The 15,422-nt window shown below is 36.1% G+C and overlaps 1 protein-coding gene and 1 pseudogene across 3 annotated transcripts; one reads left to right on the forward strand and one right to left on the reverse strand.

Annotated features, from left to right (window-relative positions):
* Positions 1–758: 758 nt before the first annotated feature.
* On the forward strand, positions 759–1,658 carry LOC121241110 (annotated as a pseudogene).
* Positions 1,659–2,602: 944 nt separating this feature from the next.
* LOC121241107 (F-box/kelch-repeat protein At1g55270-like) lies at positions 2,603–12,021 on the reverse strand. Of its 3 annotated transcripts, none has more exons than XM_041138724.1 (3): positions 11,580–12,021; positions 3,628–5,115; positions 2,603–3,273 (listed from the first exon to the last, which is right to left on the reverse strand). In XM_041138724.1, exons 1-2 carry the CDS (start codon positions 11,628–11,630, stop codon positions 3,865–3,867), a joined length of 1,302 nt encoding a protein of 433 aa, XP_040994658.1. In that variant the 5' UTR covers positions 11,631–12,021; the 3' UTR covers positions 2,603–3,273; positions 3,628–3,864. The 3 variants fall into 3 exon arrangements, with proteins under 3 accessions (XP_040994658.1, XP_040994659.1, XP_040994657.1); XM_041138725.1 differs by having other exon boundaries at positions 3,547–5,115; XM_041138723.1 differs by having other exon boundaries at positions 3,521–5,115.
* Positions 12,022–15,422: the final 3,401 nt, after the last annotated feature.

Raw genomic sequence — 15,422 nt, forward strand, 5'->3', positions numbered from 1 at the left:
AAAATGCCATATATATGAACTCAATTAACTATAAGATTTCGTGTCCAAGTTTTTGTTGCTAGGGAAGAGTTCATAGGTGGTATTACTATGCCAAATCACTGAGTCTACACGCATCCCTATTGTGAGTATTTAGTGAGTTAAGATTCAGAAATGAGTTCAAATGGTTTGTGAATAGTAATGAGATTTGTGAGTTAAAATTTGAAAATAGTAGTGAGATGAGTCACATCTCAATCCAAACTGGCCCTAAGTTTATTTTGTCCTATCAACTCAATCAGTATCAAAGTAACGCTAGCTCAATCTGAGATCCAACAAGAAACTCAGGATTAATGATATAAGCCTATTATGTATATTGCAATGTGCCATATACAGGATGATTGCAGTTTAATAACACTGATTATTCTACTACCAAAGTATGCAGATTTTGCCTTGAGTGTAGGAAAGATTTTTTGAGCCAATATTTCTTAGATGTTTTCTCCATATTACAATAAGTATATTTATCTCTGTAAATTTTGAGCAGAATTAAATGCTTAATAAATATTATAGACCCACTTCACGTTTTATCGTTCTCCCAGCCTTAAAATTTCAGATAAAGACAAGGCACAGAAGTTTAAGGAGAAGTTATCACCTTAGTGGGACTATAATAATTAGCACCACCCACTAGTTTTCATTCCAACTATAGTTATCACCACCCACTACTTTTCATTCCAACTCTTACTTTCATCCCCATATTCAATAAAGCTACAACCAAAGCACAAAAGCCATACAGCATCGACTGTGATCTTCTTGTCTCCACCTCTTTCTCTTCACATCAATATGGGCTCCAAAAACTCAAATTTGGCAATCTCATACACCTAGGTGTTGCTGCTTGTTGGCTTTGCAAGCTCAGACTTGAACCAAGACAGAGCAGAATGTGCAGATCAGCTAGTCGGACTCGCCACGTGTCTTCCTTACGTCGGTGGTGATGCCAAAGCTCCAACCCCAGACTGTTGCACTGGCCTAAAGCAAGTCGTTGAGAAGAGCAAGAAATGCCTGTGTGTCCTAATCAAGGACAGAGATGATCCCAATCTTGGCCTCAAGATAAACGCTACGCTTGCACTAGCCCTCCCAACTCTCTGTCATGCACCCGCTAACATATCTGAGTGTGTTAGTAAGTATTCATAAACACACACTGACACACATACATGTGCATATTTTCTCAAACTCCAAGTTGGTTACAATTATTTTGTTGATGTAACTCAGCTCTTCTGCATTTGGCACCTAATTCAACGGAGGCTAAAATATTTGAGGGACACTTGAACAGTACCAAAGGAAGCACTACAACAACGGTTGGCAGCGGTAATCAATTGAGTTCTTGTCTATAATTTTGATTCTTTTTGTTTTCTTTTTATTTGATCTGTTTTGTTTTGTTTTGTTTTTGGATGATCTAAGTTAAAGGGAACTCCACCAGCAATGCATCAAGCAGTGCTGACAAAAAAATGGTGGTAGGTTGGGAAAGAGGAGGTTGGGATGGAGCAAAGATGGTTTGTGGGATTTTACTATGTCTTTTCACATCTTACCCACTTTCTCATATTTTGTAGTATTTTACGGCCCTCCGTAATGGTCATCGTTGTTATTGCTTGTAAAAGAGTATCAGTGATACATTAATCTCCCTTCGTAAACTCCTAGCTAGGAATGAAATCGAGATACTGATAGTAAGTAGTTGGATCTGTTTATCATGGAGTGGAGACAGAAAGATTTGTTAGTCATTTATGTGGGAAATTCTCGTCTCATCAATTGCATATGAGTACTAGTGAACAACAATTATTGAAGATTAATTAATAAGTCAGAGATCAATCAAACCACCAATTATAGTTTAGGATTGCATTTTGTTTATGTTCAGAAATGAGATTTATCATTTTAAGATCATGTGGAGAAGCTAATGATCAGCAACCATAAAATGTCAGCCATGTGACTCATTAATCCCCCTTCCCCAAATATAATTGTATCATACTATCATAAAAATATAATAATAAGTCTCATGATGCCACTCCCATAGAAGGTGCGAAGAATCTTAGTTCTTTGTTTTTATGTACTTTTTTAATCAGCAATATATATTCTTTTTAATTAAAAGAGTAATTCTACATACAATAATGAATTGCGTAAATGTTACGTAATCGCCTTAAAAAAAAGTAAAGTCTACTATTAAAAAAATTAATTTTTTTCATATAGATCTCATGTTTTATTCACTTTTTTCAAAACAATTACGTAGTAATTGTACAATTCACGATTACAAATATATTTTCTCCAGTAATAATGCACTGTACTTGGAAGGAGTTTTGAAAGAAAACAAGGACGAATGTCTGCTTTGAGCAAAAGAGAGAATAGATAAACTGTCCCTCGAATGAGGAACCCTGGGACATTTGTTCCTCAAATGAGGAAGAAAACGCTGAGCAGCTGGTAGGGAGGAAGGCATGTGTACCACCACCCACACGCATATAAATATTAATTCAGAAGTGGAGATCAATGAAAGATCAGCCGGTGGCCAAACCAGAAGAGAGGTGCATGGTGATTGTGAGCGAGCGGGCAATAGTAAGTCACAAAAGGGATGAGGATAATGGATAAATAAAAAGAAAAATAATATAAAGGTTGGAAAATAAGCAAGGTACCACCCAATAGAGATTGAAAACAAGAGTTGTTCATGTATAAAACAAGAGTCCCGTTAAAGATTTCACATGTAAGTTACGTAACAATAACGGTTCAACATGTGTCTTCACAGGCAGCATGTATGCCAAGTATAGTAAGGTAATCAAAGCGACATATATGTATGCATACCCACCCACATCAATTCCCATCATTCAGACGGACGGTAGAAGGTACCCCAGTTCATTTGTATTCCCCTAAAAGTATCGTAAAGTAGTATCATGTGTTCTTCTATGCGTGTCTTTTTGGTAACACAGAGGACTTAATTGCGTCAAAACTCCAGAGTTTTCTAGCTTCATCAGCAGTTCACAGTTTTCAGATCTGGTTTGGGTTCACCAGCACCAAGTCTAACGTTTACTGATGAAAAAGGCCGTTCCAAAATATTGACTCCAATACCATGCTCAATGTGCATGTTGCCCTTTTTCTTTTGGTAATCAGGACATACCCAATGTGTTTTAAGTAAAGCAAGGAACTTGTGCGCAAAATCCGGATCACTTAATTACTTGCAAGAACACCTTGTTGGGTCACTGCAGTGATGTTCATGGCTTATCTTTCCAGGTACTGCCCGGTGTTCGGCCTTTACATGACAACAACCTGCACGAAGCCATATAATCAGATTACTCTCAGTTGCTAATATATAAAGCCCAAAGCTCAACACAATGATTTTCCTTTTTCAACACAAGTTTATCAAAACACTATGTTATTATCTTATTCAAAAGCAAATCATTTTTAAGGAAACATGTCAAGTCAAGCGGATAACAAAAATCTGATTCATGGTCATGAAAACTAATTGATGTATATTTGATTTATTTTTTTGTAGAGAGCATATATATATACTCACATAGCATCTTCAAGGTTGCATGCTACCGATATAAGATCCCACGACAAAAGACACAGCAACCTGAACCCAAATAACAAAATTTACAAGTATTCTCTCAAAGAAATAACCTCAATTCTATTGCCGAAAGCAATAGAAATCACCCCTGCTACTTGCCAGGTAACTGCATAATAAACTTGAGCAGGCATGTCTAATTTCGAATCTCTCACAAGAATGCGCACGGAGACTCCACTTGCTCAATGTTTTCTGCTCTAGACTTTTCAATAGAGAAAAACAATTCTTATCCTTCATTCCCATGCATTGGAAGTCTTTTCCAAAGGCAAGGCGGGAGATATGGACTGTGATCCTCATGCTTGAAGCAGCTGACAGTGCACAATGTGACTATTCAAACCACTTCGACCAGCTATACTAGACCACAAATTTGTGATAAGAGTCCGGAACTGGCCTTTCCCAGGAATATTTTCCCAAAGGTGAGGGTTGCTCTGCACCTGCTTATCCGGACTTGAAACATCGACAAGGCTGATGCTCATGTTGTTACGGATTATGCAAAGCTTCCCATTGAGGGAAACAAGAGCAGCAGCCTCAAGAGCACTAGAGCTCCCTAGATGGAGCTTGCTATCTATAAATTTGTTCCACGAATCTGTTGTTGTATCATAAAATCTAAGCTTGCATCCATCTCGGCAATCCAAGGCATAGAGTTTACCATTTAACGAGATACTAGGGTTCCGCCAACCTGAGACCATGCCACTACTAATAGAGGTCCAGGCATTTGTTTCAGGAGAATAGGCATCGCTCATGACCTCACGGTGAGACCCAAGACCTTTTAGAAACCACATTCCATTGTGCACAACTCCAATAAATGGCACCATAGCCATTCTCATATCTGAGATAAAGCTCCACCGATTCTTGTTAGGATCATAAACTTCAGCAGAACGGAGAGTCCTTTGGATCCCTTCACATTCCCCACCGGCCACATAAAGGCAGTTATTTATGACACATGAACCAAAGAAATGACGTCTTCGCAGCATATCTGGTGCCCTATGCCATTTATTTGTCCGGGCGCTGTAGAAAATGACCCGTCGCATGGATCCCTTGAGTGGATCTTTTCCTCCAAATAAGTACAGGCGGCAACCATTAAGAACGGCACATCCAAAACCCAGTGCTTCAGAATATTCCCCAGGGACAGGGGGAAGTGGCTGCCATAGTTGGTAGGTGGGATCAAAAGCATGCCAAGAAATCCTTCCATCACGGTCTCTTTTGATGACATAAACCCACTCTTCTGCCATTCCAAGACTTTTCCTAAGAGAATAAAAGAAGTTTCCAGCGAGAAGACAAAACCATCTCTTGCAAACTAGACGGAGCTTTCTATGTTCAACACGAGGGACTCGGATCAAACAAGCAATGGCGAGATCATCAGGAAGGCCAAACAGGAGAGGTAGCTGCACTCGTGTTCTTTCGCGTCGTGAGTTTTTGCTCTTGTGTGCTTTAGGATTGATATCAGGCTGAATGCAAATCTTTGACCCTGGAACAAATTTTCTTGCACTGGCAACAGTTTTCAAGCTTGAATCAACTTTGCAATAGCACGATACAGAATCGACCTGAGAATTTTATATGTTAGCATGCAAGATACATTTTTTTATTAGTGTGAGGATGCAAGATTGTAACACCCCCTTCCCGTAGGTTAGGTGTGTCACGTGTTTTTCATAAAAATAAACCCGACAAGCGATTCTCTAATTTCATAATTGAAAAATAAACTGAAATAATTTATTATGAAATAAAAGGTCTAATAAAATTGTCTTCCAAAAATTTAAAGGACTAAACTGAATAAATTCATGTCATAAAAGACACGTTTTATTTTAGAAAGTCTGAACTAAAACTAAAATGCTCCTTCTACTCCTGGCCTGCCTGCTCGTAATCATTATCTTCACCTGGGTGGTTAAAAACATGAAAACAAACTAAAATGAGTCGATGACTCAGTAAGAAATCTATCACAACGTAAACGTAATAAACATAAGATTTTCATAACAACTTTCATGCTGAGCTTAAAATTCATGACTGTTCATACTGATGCTTATGCTATGTATGACTGTTTTAACTGACTGATCTGACTGATTTATCTGATTTAACTGATTTATCTGACTGGCCAACACACTTAACCCTGTGTGCAAGGTTGTGCACCAGCCCCACATCCCGCTGCAGCAAGGGGAACTGCTGATAGTATTCTAGCATACTATGGTGGACCACGACTGAGTTCATGGCTTGCACACCACCCTGAACTGAACTGAACTGCATTGGTACCATGCATCTGAATGGCCATCTTATTAACTGATCTGATATTATCTTACACTTGAATTTAAGATAGCTTACGTGTCTTATACACATGAGATGCATGACATACTACATACATAATCATAAATTCTGAATTTAAACATGATGCGGAATGACATGGTCGTATGCTATGCTAGATGACATGCTTGCATATGACATGAGCGGTTCATAAATAGTGGCTATCAATGAACTGGCTTGGATAATACATACATATAAGCTAATTGTGATGATCCTAATTTATGATCAAATTTACTTACCTCACTGTGCTTCTTCCTGAATATCACTTCGTAACTCGACACCTATACGCAATAATAACTATCACTAAATCTGTTTGGAAACAATATGTACTAATATCCTACTAAATCAATTTCACAATCTAATAGGCAGTCAAACAAATCTTTTGTTTAACCCTTTAATCAATAAATCATAATATTTAAATTACTAAAATACTAATCTATAATATAGTGGAATACTCGAGCTATTTTAAAATAATTCATAAAACTTAAATTCTTAACTAAGTTTTTACTTAATTAAAAAATTCACATCGTAGAACATAATCAAATAAATATTCTGTTTATCACTAAAACAATGAATACTGATATCTTAAATTATTTACAATACTAATAGCATATTCTTACTTTCAAAATATAACTTAGTATAATACTTGAGATATAATCAATTCTATTAAAGATAAGTCATAAAAACTTAAATTCTTAAAATAGGTTTCCTTTCTTATAATTAACATAATTAAACAAGAAATCGAATAAATAATAATATCATTTAAATATTCTTAACATATTTCTTTATTCTTAAATTTACAACTCTAATAGCATAAAAATATCAAAATCTATTATAATAACATTAAAGATTCACTTCACACCATAGATTTAAAGTATTTAAAATAAAAGATTTAAACACTTACTATTTACTACTGAAATTTAATTGTAAAATTAATAATAACTAATATAGTTTAAAATTCCTTAATTTCTTTTTAAAGTATAACATATAATAGGCTCCATAATATACTTTAAAACACATTTTAAATTCTTTAAACACTTTCTTATACACAAAGAGCTTATGACTAATATCTTTATTTAATAAAATTAGACTCAATTTCAATACAATGACATATTAATATTCATAAATTAACATACACTTAAACAATAAGTTATAAATGTAATCGTACTTAAAAACACTGAAGATACTATGGGAAGGGGTTACAAAGGGTATAAAAGTAATCTCCTTTAAACACTTGCACTGAGTGAAAATAAACCTAAAAAGCAACTAATACGTTACGTAGAGAAACAGAGGCAACGGGAGACGCGTGCGAGGCAGAGGACTCACCGAGAGAGAGGCTGACGTGCGGCGGTTCTGGGTTGCTGGCGGGGGTCACGGCGGCGCGACTGGGGGCTCGTCTGAGGTGGTGCGACGCCGAAGGAAGTGAACCAAGCGGCAGTGCAACCGAGAGAGAGAGAGGGAGAGTGAGAGATGTTTACCGAGAGGAAAAGAGTGAGGCGAGGGTGGCGGACGGCAGTAGGCTACCCGGAAGGGAGTGGGTGCGACGGGACTAGGACGGCCGGCAGTTTCTGTCACCGTGGGTGGTGCTCCGATGTCCCTTGAAGTGGTTGGTGATGGCAGTAGAAGTATACGGCCAAAGAGCCACTGCCGATGTCTTCTGTGGTGGCTGGCGGCATGCCCCGGTGGTTCTCGCGGTCATGCGTGGTCTGCGTAGTGGAGTCGCTGCGGTGGCTCCGTCGTCGAGTCGTGGCCTTTCATGGTTGTTGCTGACGATGCTCTGTTCGATGGGTGCAAAACAGGACTGCTTTCGTGCATGAGGGGCATGTGCATGGCAGCGTGATGCATGGCAGTTTTCTGTGGGGTCTTGACGTGGAGGAACTGTCGGTGAGGGTGCTGTGTAGTGGCTGAGTGCGTGGATCTGGTTTGTGGTGCATTTAATAAGAGGCTTCGTGAGCTTTTATAGAGGAAAAACTATGGTAGGGTTTTCTCATACGAGTTCGTCTCCTAATAGGATTCGAATTTATCAATTTAAGGGATAAGGGTGAGTGTGAGGTTGTTGCTAACGGGTTGGGATAGGAAGAAAAGATATTTAAAAATTCAAACAAAACTCTATAATATTATAAAATAATAATAATAATACTAATATGAAACATCCTAATTTTTGGGTCGGGTTGTTACAAAGATACATCAAGATGTATATACACCAAAAAAGGGGGCAAACATAACAAATAAACAAAAATGAGAACCAAAACAACCATGTTAAAGATGCTATTGAGTATAACCACCTTTTGCAACGATTTGGATCACAACGTTGCTTCTATGAGCATGTTTGTGGGAAAATACAAGAATTCAAATAAACAAGAGTATACACAGATTAAGCTTGGAAAATTATGGAGCGCCAGGCACTCAGATGATGGCACGTCTGATATTACTTTATATCTGTTAAACAAGACAATATACTGATGTGCCAAAAAAACAAGAGTAGAAACAAGTGAAGCTTGGAAAAACAGGGAGCAGCAGACACTCAGATGATGGCACATCTGATATTACTTTATGCCTATTAAACAAGGAAATACGATGATGTGCCAATACATAATATCTGCAGAAAAGGATGGGCAGCTAAGCATCTGGAAATCAATAAGCATCATGAAATCTCATGAGTAAGCAACCGAAAAGGCATCATAACCACTGCCAACCACATTTTAAGAAAATTAAATAAGAGCATTTGATGCATGTAGCAGCGCTTCTTTTCCTTTTCATTTTCTAAAGCAAATTACAAGTCAGGAATAGCCAATCACCCAGGCCCATTAGAAAACTAACCCCAGGACAATTGATCAGAACTTGGAGTTTCAAAGTTTGGTTCTATTCAGAAGGGGGTAGAGGCTTCAGGAGATTTGATCAATGGGTGCATGACAATGAACCAAAAAGGTATTGAGGTTTTGGATGCTCCTCGTGCAGTCATAGTTTCTTATCTTCTTTATTAAGTCTGAGTGCTAGACACTTGAATCCTAGGTCAGGACGTGCATCTCGTTCTTTTTTTTTTTTTAATAAGCAATTATGAATTTTATTGATGAAAAATGATAGGCATACCCCATGTTCATTCCTCCTCATAAATAATTGAACCATAATAAGATAGCAAAAGCCACACTCTGGAAATATATGGTCTTCCTCAGCCATTTATAATTTATTCGCAAGTGGTGTCAAAAAGAAAGAAAACTTAAGTTTAAGTCATTAGCCATCCTCAGTCAGGATGTGAACTAAACATGCCTAGGAAGCAGACTACGTGGACCTGTGCCAAACCATGATATTGAAGAAATAATTATAGACACAGATGAGGGAATTGGTCATCTTCAGAGTATATCAATAGACAGATACATAAGCAATTAGTTGAAAATAATGACACAAACAGAGAAAAAAGTGAATCAAGAAAAAATAAAGACAACATGAATGTCATGATCCTAGGGGTTAATGGTTTAACTAGTCACTAGTCAGCAGTCATATGTTTTTTTAAATAAAGTTAGGCTTGTTGCAATTGCTAATGTTATGATCCTAATGGTGCTGAGTCCCATATTGTCTCCTTACTCGATGAAAATGGTTTTATAATGAGTCCAAGGACTCTAATAGTAACCTTGACTAGTCTTGTTGAAGTATAAGCAAAGATGTGACTAGTGCTTTCCTTGAGTTTTTAAGATTAGGTATCACCGCTGGCACCACATCCTGAATTCAAGTCATTGGGGCAATGACCGGACTAGATTGAAATGACTCGGTATTATGTATGGACATACTATTAATAATCATTCAACTGATAAGTGAGCAGAGTTACCAAAAGATAAAATGTTACCCTTAATCAATGTCGATAGAGTGGGCCGCCGTCAATGTCGAATTTGGAAGTGTGATGGAATGTTACGATCTTAAAGGGGAGAAATCCCACAATGATTCAGTACTAGGTGTAACTGGGCTTTATGATAATTCCAAGAAGCTCCAATAGCAACTATGGCTAGTCATTTTACTTATCAAAAAACTATTACTAGTCATTTTGAAGAATATAGTAGATGTGGCTAGGAATTTCTTTTTGATAGGTTGGCTACGACTTTCCTAAGGTACTTAAATGTCAAGCTTTTGATCCAAAAGCCATAACATGGCCTAATATTGATTACACCATGCTTTTGAATCAACGTCCATTGTGGCCCACTCGATCGATATTTACCCAATGGTAGCCTTTCTCTTGTGGTGGCTCCACTCACCTATCAATACTAATTTTTTTTTATATATCAGTCATCTATCAATATCAAGTACTTTTAATACTATGCTCATATATGAAGACATTTTAATACAGCCTATAGATTGCCAGCCGTAACTCGCACCCATAGCACGGTGTTTGCTCTATGACCAAGTGCTAGACCATTGATTCGAAAGCCCTAGAACTACTGGAAGCTAGATGCTAATTAAGTTAAACCTTACTCATTAGGATTGTAATAATGAAAAATTCACAACGATTCAAACTTTTTGCAATTACTTTTTTTTTTTGGATAAGTAATCAAGAAGTTTTATTCATAGTAATAGGAAAAGCCCAAGTACACATGAAGTATACATGTGAAAACTTTTTGCAATTACTGATAAAACTAACAAAGAAAACAGCAAAATTACTTGGAAGCCTTGCAAAAGGAACACCATCTATGCAATGGATGAAAAGAGTTTCATAATCAGATAGATACCCAGGAAAAAAAAAAAAGCTGACTGTGGATACTACAAAAAGGGAAAAGGAAAGAAATTGGGGAAACTTAAACTGAATACAGTAACATCCACCCATAAATTGAGATAATCAAGGAATTTCCAAGCAAAACTTTTAACACCTAAAAGATCCATAATCATGGCACCATTTATTTGAAGTACATAATTTCATACAAAAATCAAATATTGAGTTGGAGGCGACTAATTATTTGATGCTTCCATGAACTACCCTCTCTGCCTAGCTCCTAATAAGTTTTAATTTGAATGAACGTAAAAACAAGAAACCGGCCAAACTACAACCCAGACTAATCCTATGGGCCATTTATAATCATTAAAGATTGGTGCAGTAACAATTTTCCCGTGATGAGAAATGATAGATTGCAAGCTCTGTGCACTCCAAAAAAGCAAGCAAATCAGGGACCCACATGAAAAACCCACACTTCAATGGTAGGCCCTACTTTTTCCTAAAGGGAGTGTGCGGGACTTGCACATCTAGGACTGTACAAATCATTTATCTTCCCATCAAGAGAATCAATTATCCCATTGGAATATAAAATAAATTCAAAAGATAAAATAACATATCTAAAGAGCCACTTGGCTCTCATTGAACAGCAGCCCGTCTATATGCCTTATCCTTACACAAATGCAGCCTCAAGTAACACCAAATGACAAATCAACTAGCAACAGCAACAGAATTCAGAAGGACAGCAGTTTTTTGTCATAAATCCCCTAAAAGATTGCACTTTCAACCAAAATCTCAATGTGGGGGTTTCCAATCCCGTAGAAAGAACACCCTAAACAGGAAATGCCAAGTGAAAAAAAAAAAACCAAACCTCGTACACACGCCCACTAAAAATACTTAAAGAAATGCACAAATCTAAACAAGAGTACATCTGGGTGTCTCTGAAAGTTCATCAATTTACAGAAAATAGATGTTTTTTTATAAAAATAATGTAAAGAAAGGTTATGGATCGACCATACTAACCAGTGGAGCTTGAACTCGGATGCCCCTTGGAGCATTCGAAGATTGTTCCATCTCAGACGCTCGCACTCATAGAACTAGTCAAAAAGCCTAAACCCAGAATCAAGAAAAGTTAGAGAAACATCATAGGCTCAGATCGAGAGCTCTTTCAACCTTGAGTTCGCCTTCACTCCCTTAAATCCGATGCTAAATACCAAAACGTTAAAAGGCAAAAAAAAAATTAAAAAAATCCAGTCTTTTTGTTACTCTCTGCGCAAATGCAAACCAACAAACACCGAACTAGCTCTTCCAAGTTCAAACAGCAACCATAACAACAAAACGTGAGGGCTTCTCTCTCTACCCCTGTCCCTATTATCCAAGACAGCATGTTTCTCTCTAGCTCATGAGTATAGCTGGACAAATGGACCACAGCAACTTGTGATTTTTCTTTTTTTTGGTCCTTAAAAGGGGAGGCTGTGGCAATCAACGTAAAAATCCTTCCTTGGCAGGCTGAAAGGGACTATAAGAACCTATTCCCGCTCCAAAATATCCGGTTTCAGCTACAATTACTATCACAATAGCGAGCTCGTCACCGCAACACCCGTTAAATATCTACCTTTCCAAAGCTCATCGCAGGGTTCAAGAGTCAGATACTACTATAAGTGATTTTAACTTATATTCTGACTCAAACTCTTAATTTTGAAGTCATGAAATATCAACTCATACTATCTAAGTTATCACTTTGGTTGTTTGATTTTCATAAATGTGTAGAAATCTCATTCATATATATTAACCAATATTCACATACAATTTTAAATAAATAATTTGTTAAAATTTATTTCTAAAAATTTTGTTACATACAATCACTTTTACGTATTCATTACATATTCTACTGATGTGATTGACTAAAGTAATTATTTTATATTAACAAAATAAGGCAATTAATCACATCAGTAAATTACATAAAAAATACGTAAAAAATGACTACATATAAAATTTTTCTATTTTTCTAATTAATTGCAAAGGTCAGATAATCGGATAAGAAAGTAATGAATTGATCTTATTTTTTGGTTGCCATTTATGGGCTCAAACCCTATTCTTTTTATTTTTTATTTTTTCATCAAAATTAATTTCTATGGAAAGGAGAGGGAGATAAGTTGTAAAATTTTAGGATATTGATCTAAATTATTCTGTAAATAGCAATATTTTAGGAAAATGTTATATGTCCCGATAATGGGTCCCAATGATGGGTCTCGATAGATTTTTATTTACTTAATGATTAAGAAAATATTTTTAAAGATGTTGTATTTTTTTAAAAAAAAAATATGTTGAAGAGGATTAAAAAAATACATGACAAAACAATAAAAGAAAAAAGGGAATGCACTAAATGCGAGAATTCCTCTCAGTAGCTGTAGTGCTACCTAATATTTTATGAGTCCTATTAAGATGTGTTTATAAATAAATAGGTTGATACGTGTGTTTGAATATATGAAATAGGTTGAAATGAGTTTAATTTTTTTATAGAAAGTTGAAATAGTAATAGACCCCAATAATGATTGGTTTGGAATAAGGCTGCATTTGGATGTTGAACTGAGTTGAGTTGAATTGAGTTGAGATGATAAAATATTGTTATTATATTATTTTTTAATATTATTATTATTTTAGGATTTGAAAAAGTTGAATTGTTTATTATATTTTATATTGAAATTTAAAAAAATTGTAATGATGAGTTGAGATGAGTTGAGTTTCCAAACGTACCCTGAGTTGACCTCACTCCAACAACCAAACACAGCCAAGTGAGTTTTGGTTTTGAAATACACTTGCATTCTACCTTGTCCTCGCATTTTTTATTTAAAAAAAAAAAGCATTATATATTGAAAGGCCTCTATAAAAGAGATTGAATACAGTGTGGAGTTTCATCCGTATCAACTTTAAAATCCTTAATGAGTAAAGCATTCTTGTCCAAAGTATGAGCTACTACATTAGCTTACCTATTAATATGTCTAACTAACCATAGCATTGAAGCCTTTGTTTGGTATTTGAAATGAGCAACCCTGTGTAGTTAAGTCTGCAACTGATCCTTGAATGGCTTGAACCATGTTAAGTGCCTCACCTTCTAGAATTATCATTTGCAATCTCAATTCAATACTGAAGTTTACAGCTTAAAAAGTTGCATATGTATCTACTAAAAAGGGTTCTGGGAATAGGCCTTTTCTCCTTCTCATTGTAGCCACATGGTTACCATATCAATCACGTAAACTGATGCCAGTTCTCACCTGATAGTTAAATCTATCTAATGCAAAATCTCAGTTAATTTTGAAGAAATCCCTTGGAGGAGCTTCTCATCCCTTTTTTCTAACGACTTGGAGGTTTATTCATATTTGAAGTCATTGTTCATTCTATTTTAGTATTTTCCAGCAATTGATATGCCTGTTACAGCAGAGCGTTTCGGTGCTAGAACACTTTCTTAAAGACAAAAATTTTTCTTCTCTTCCAATGTTGCTAGAAAATTATTGTAAGTTCTTTCATCTTCTTCTTGTTCATATCGTCAAACATTACTTCCATGAAATGCTTGAAAGAACTGTTACTAACACAACTTTTTTAAGTCATTTTTTAGCATTGTTCCTAAACATCTCCAGCTGCAACACATTCCCAAAAGGCATATTCTATAGATTCTAGTTCCTATAAACAAATAGGGCAATTTGGGTTCTCTACTATTTTCTTGTGGAATACATTTAACTTAGTAGGAAGAGCATTAAGGCAAGCGTTCCATAAAAATACTTCTCATGCATTTGTGATAGCCAGCTTTCAGATTTTTGTCCAACTTTCATTTCCTAACCTTGAAGATGGTAAGCACTTCTGACTATGAAAATACCATTTGATCTACATCTCCATATTAGTTGGTTTGGTCTGTTGTTATAACTGTTGGGGATTTTGCATATGATGTCAGTTTCATTGTTCTAGAAAGTTTCTTTATTCCAGCTATGTGTGTCTGCATCGGTTAATTTGGCAACCTTAGTATTTGTATCAAGAGTTCTTACTACACTTTGAGGCTTAAAGGAAGTTGGTTAAAGGAGCTATTTGTCTAATTAAATTCTTATAGTTTCACCATTACTAATCCTCCAAAACATAGCTCCACACATAGGATGGTTGGCTACCCATTTTAGCTTGTAGAAAATCAACGTTAGGGAAATATTTTAGCTTTAGGGCTACTAAAGCCACCGAGGATCCTCACCGACAAGGCAATTTTCTTTTTCTTTTGCTTTTTTTCCACACATTTTTTTTAAACTCTTAAAAATCTCAAAAATAAAAATCACAAACTCATTAAAAAGTATTTCATTAATCATTAAGCAAGAAAAAAAGACAATCGGTAAGGATTGTTGGGAGCCATTCTCGGTGAGAGTGGCATTTTCCTTTAGCTTTAAGACTCAGGCAACTAGTGAATCTGAATTTTGCAGCAACTAATATCCATTCTTTGCCAACATAACAAGGTTAAAGTTTTCAAAATCCCTAAAGCCCAGCCCTCCTATAGATTTGCCTTTCCCATTTGGTCTCATCTACTCTAGTGAATTCTCCTTTCCTAATCTAGTTTGTTGATTTATTGTAGTAAACTTTTGAAAAGTTAAAAAACTCTCATGCTATATGTAAGACTAACTTGTATCACGGATTTGATGAGTATTTATTTTCCTACCTAAGATAGGAATTTCAGCTTCTGATTACTTAATCTAACTCTCACTTTATCTAGAATACATTTGAAAGATTGTGATCTAGATCTTCCTATCAAGATTGGCAGACGAATGTATTTTTCATATGAGCTTGTAGATCTAATATCTGCTATGGTAGTGATTCCATCTCTTGTTGTTTTCC

This window comes from Juglans microcarpa x Juglans regia, chromosome 7S, assembly GCF_004785595.1.
Source record: "Juglans microcarpa x Juglans regia isolate MS1-56 chromosome 7S, Jm3101_v1.0, whole genome shotgun sequence".
NCBI classification, from domain to species: Eukaryota; Viridiplantae; Streptophyta; class Magnoliopsida; order Fagales; family Juglandaceae; genus Juglans; species Juglans microcarpa x Juglans regia.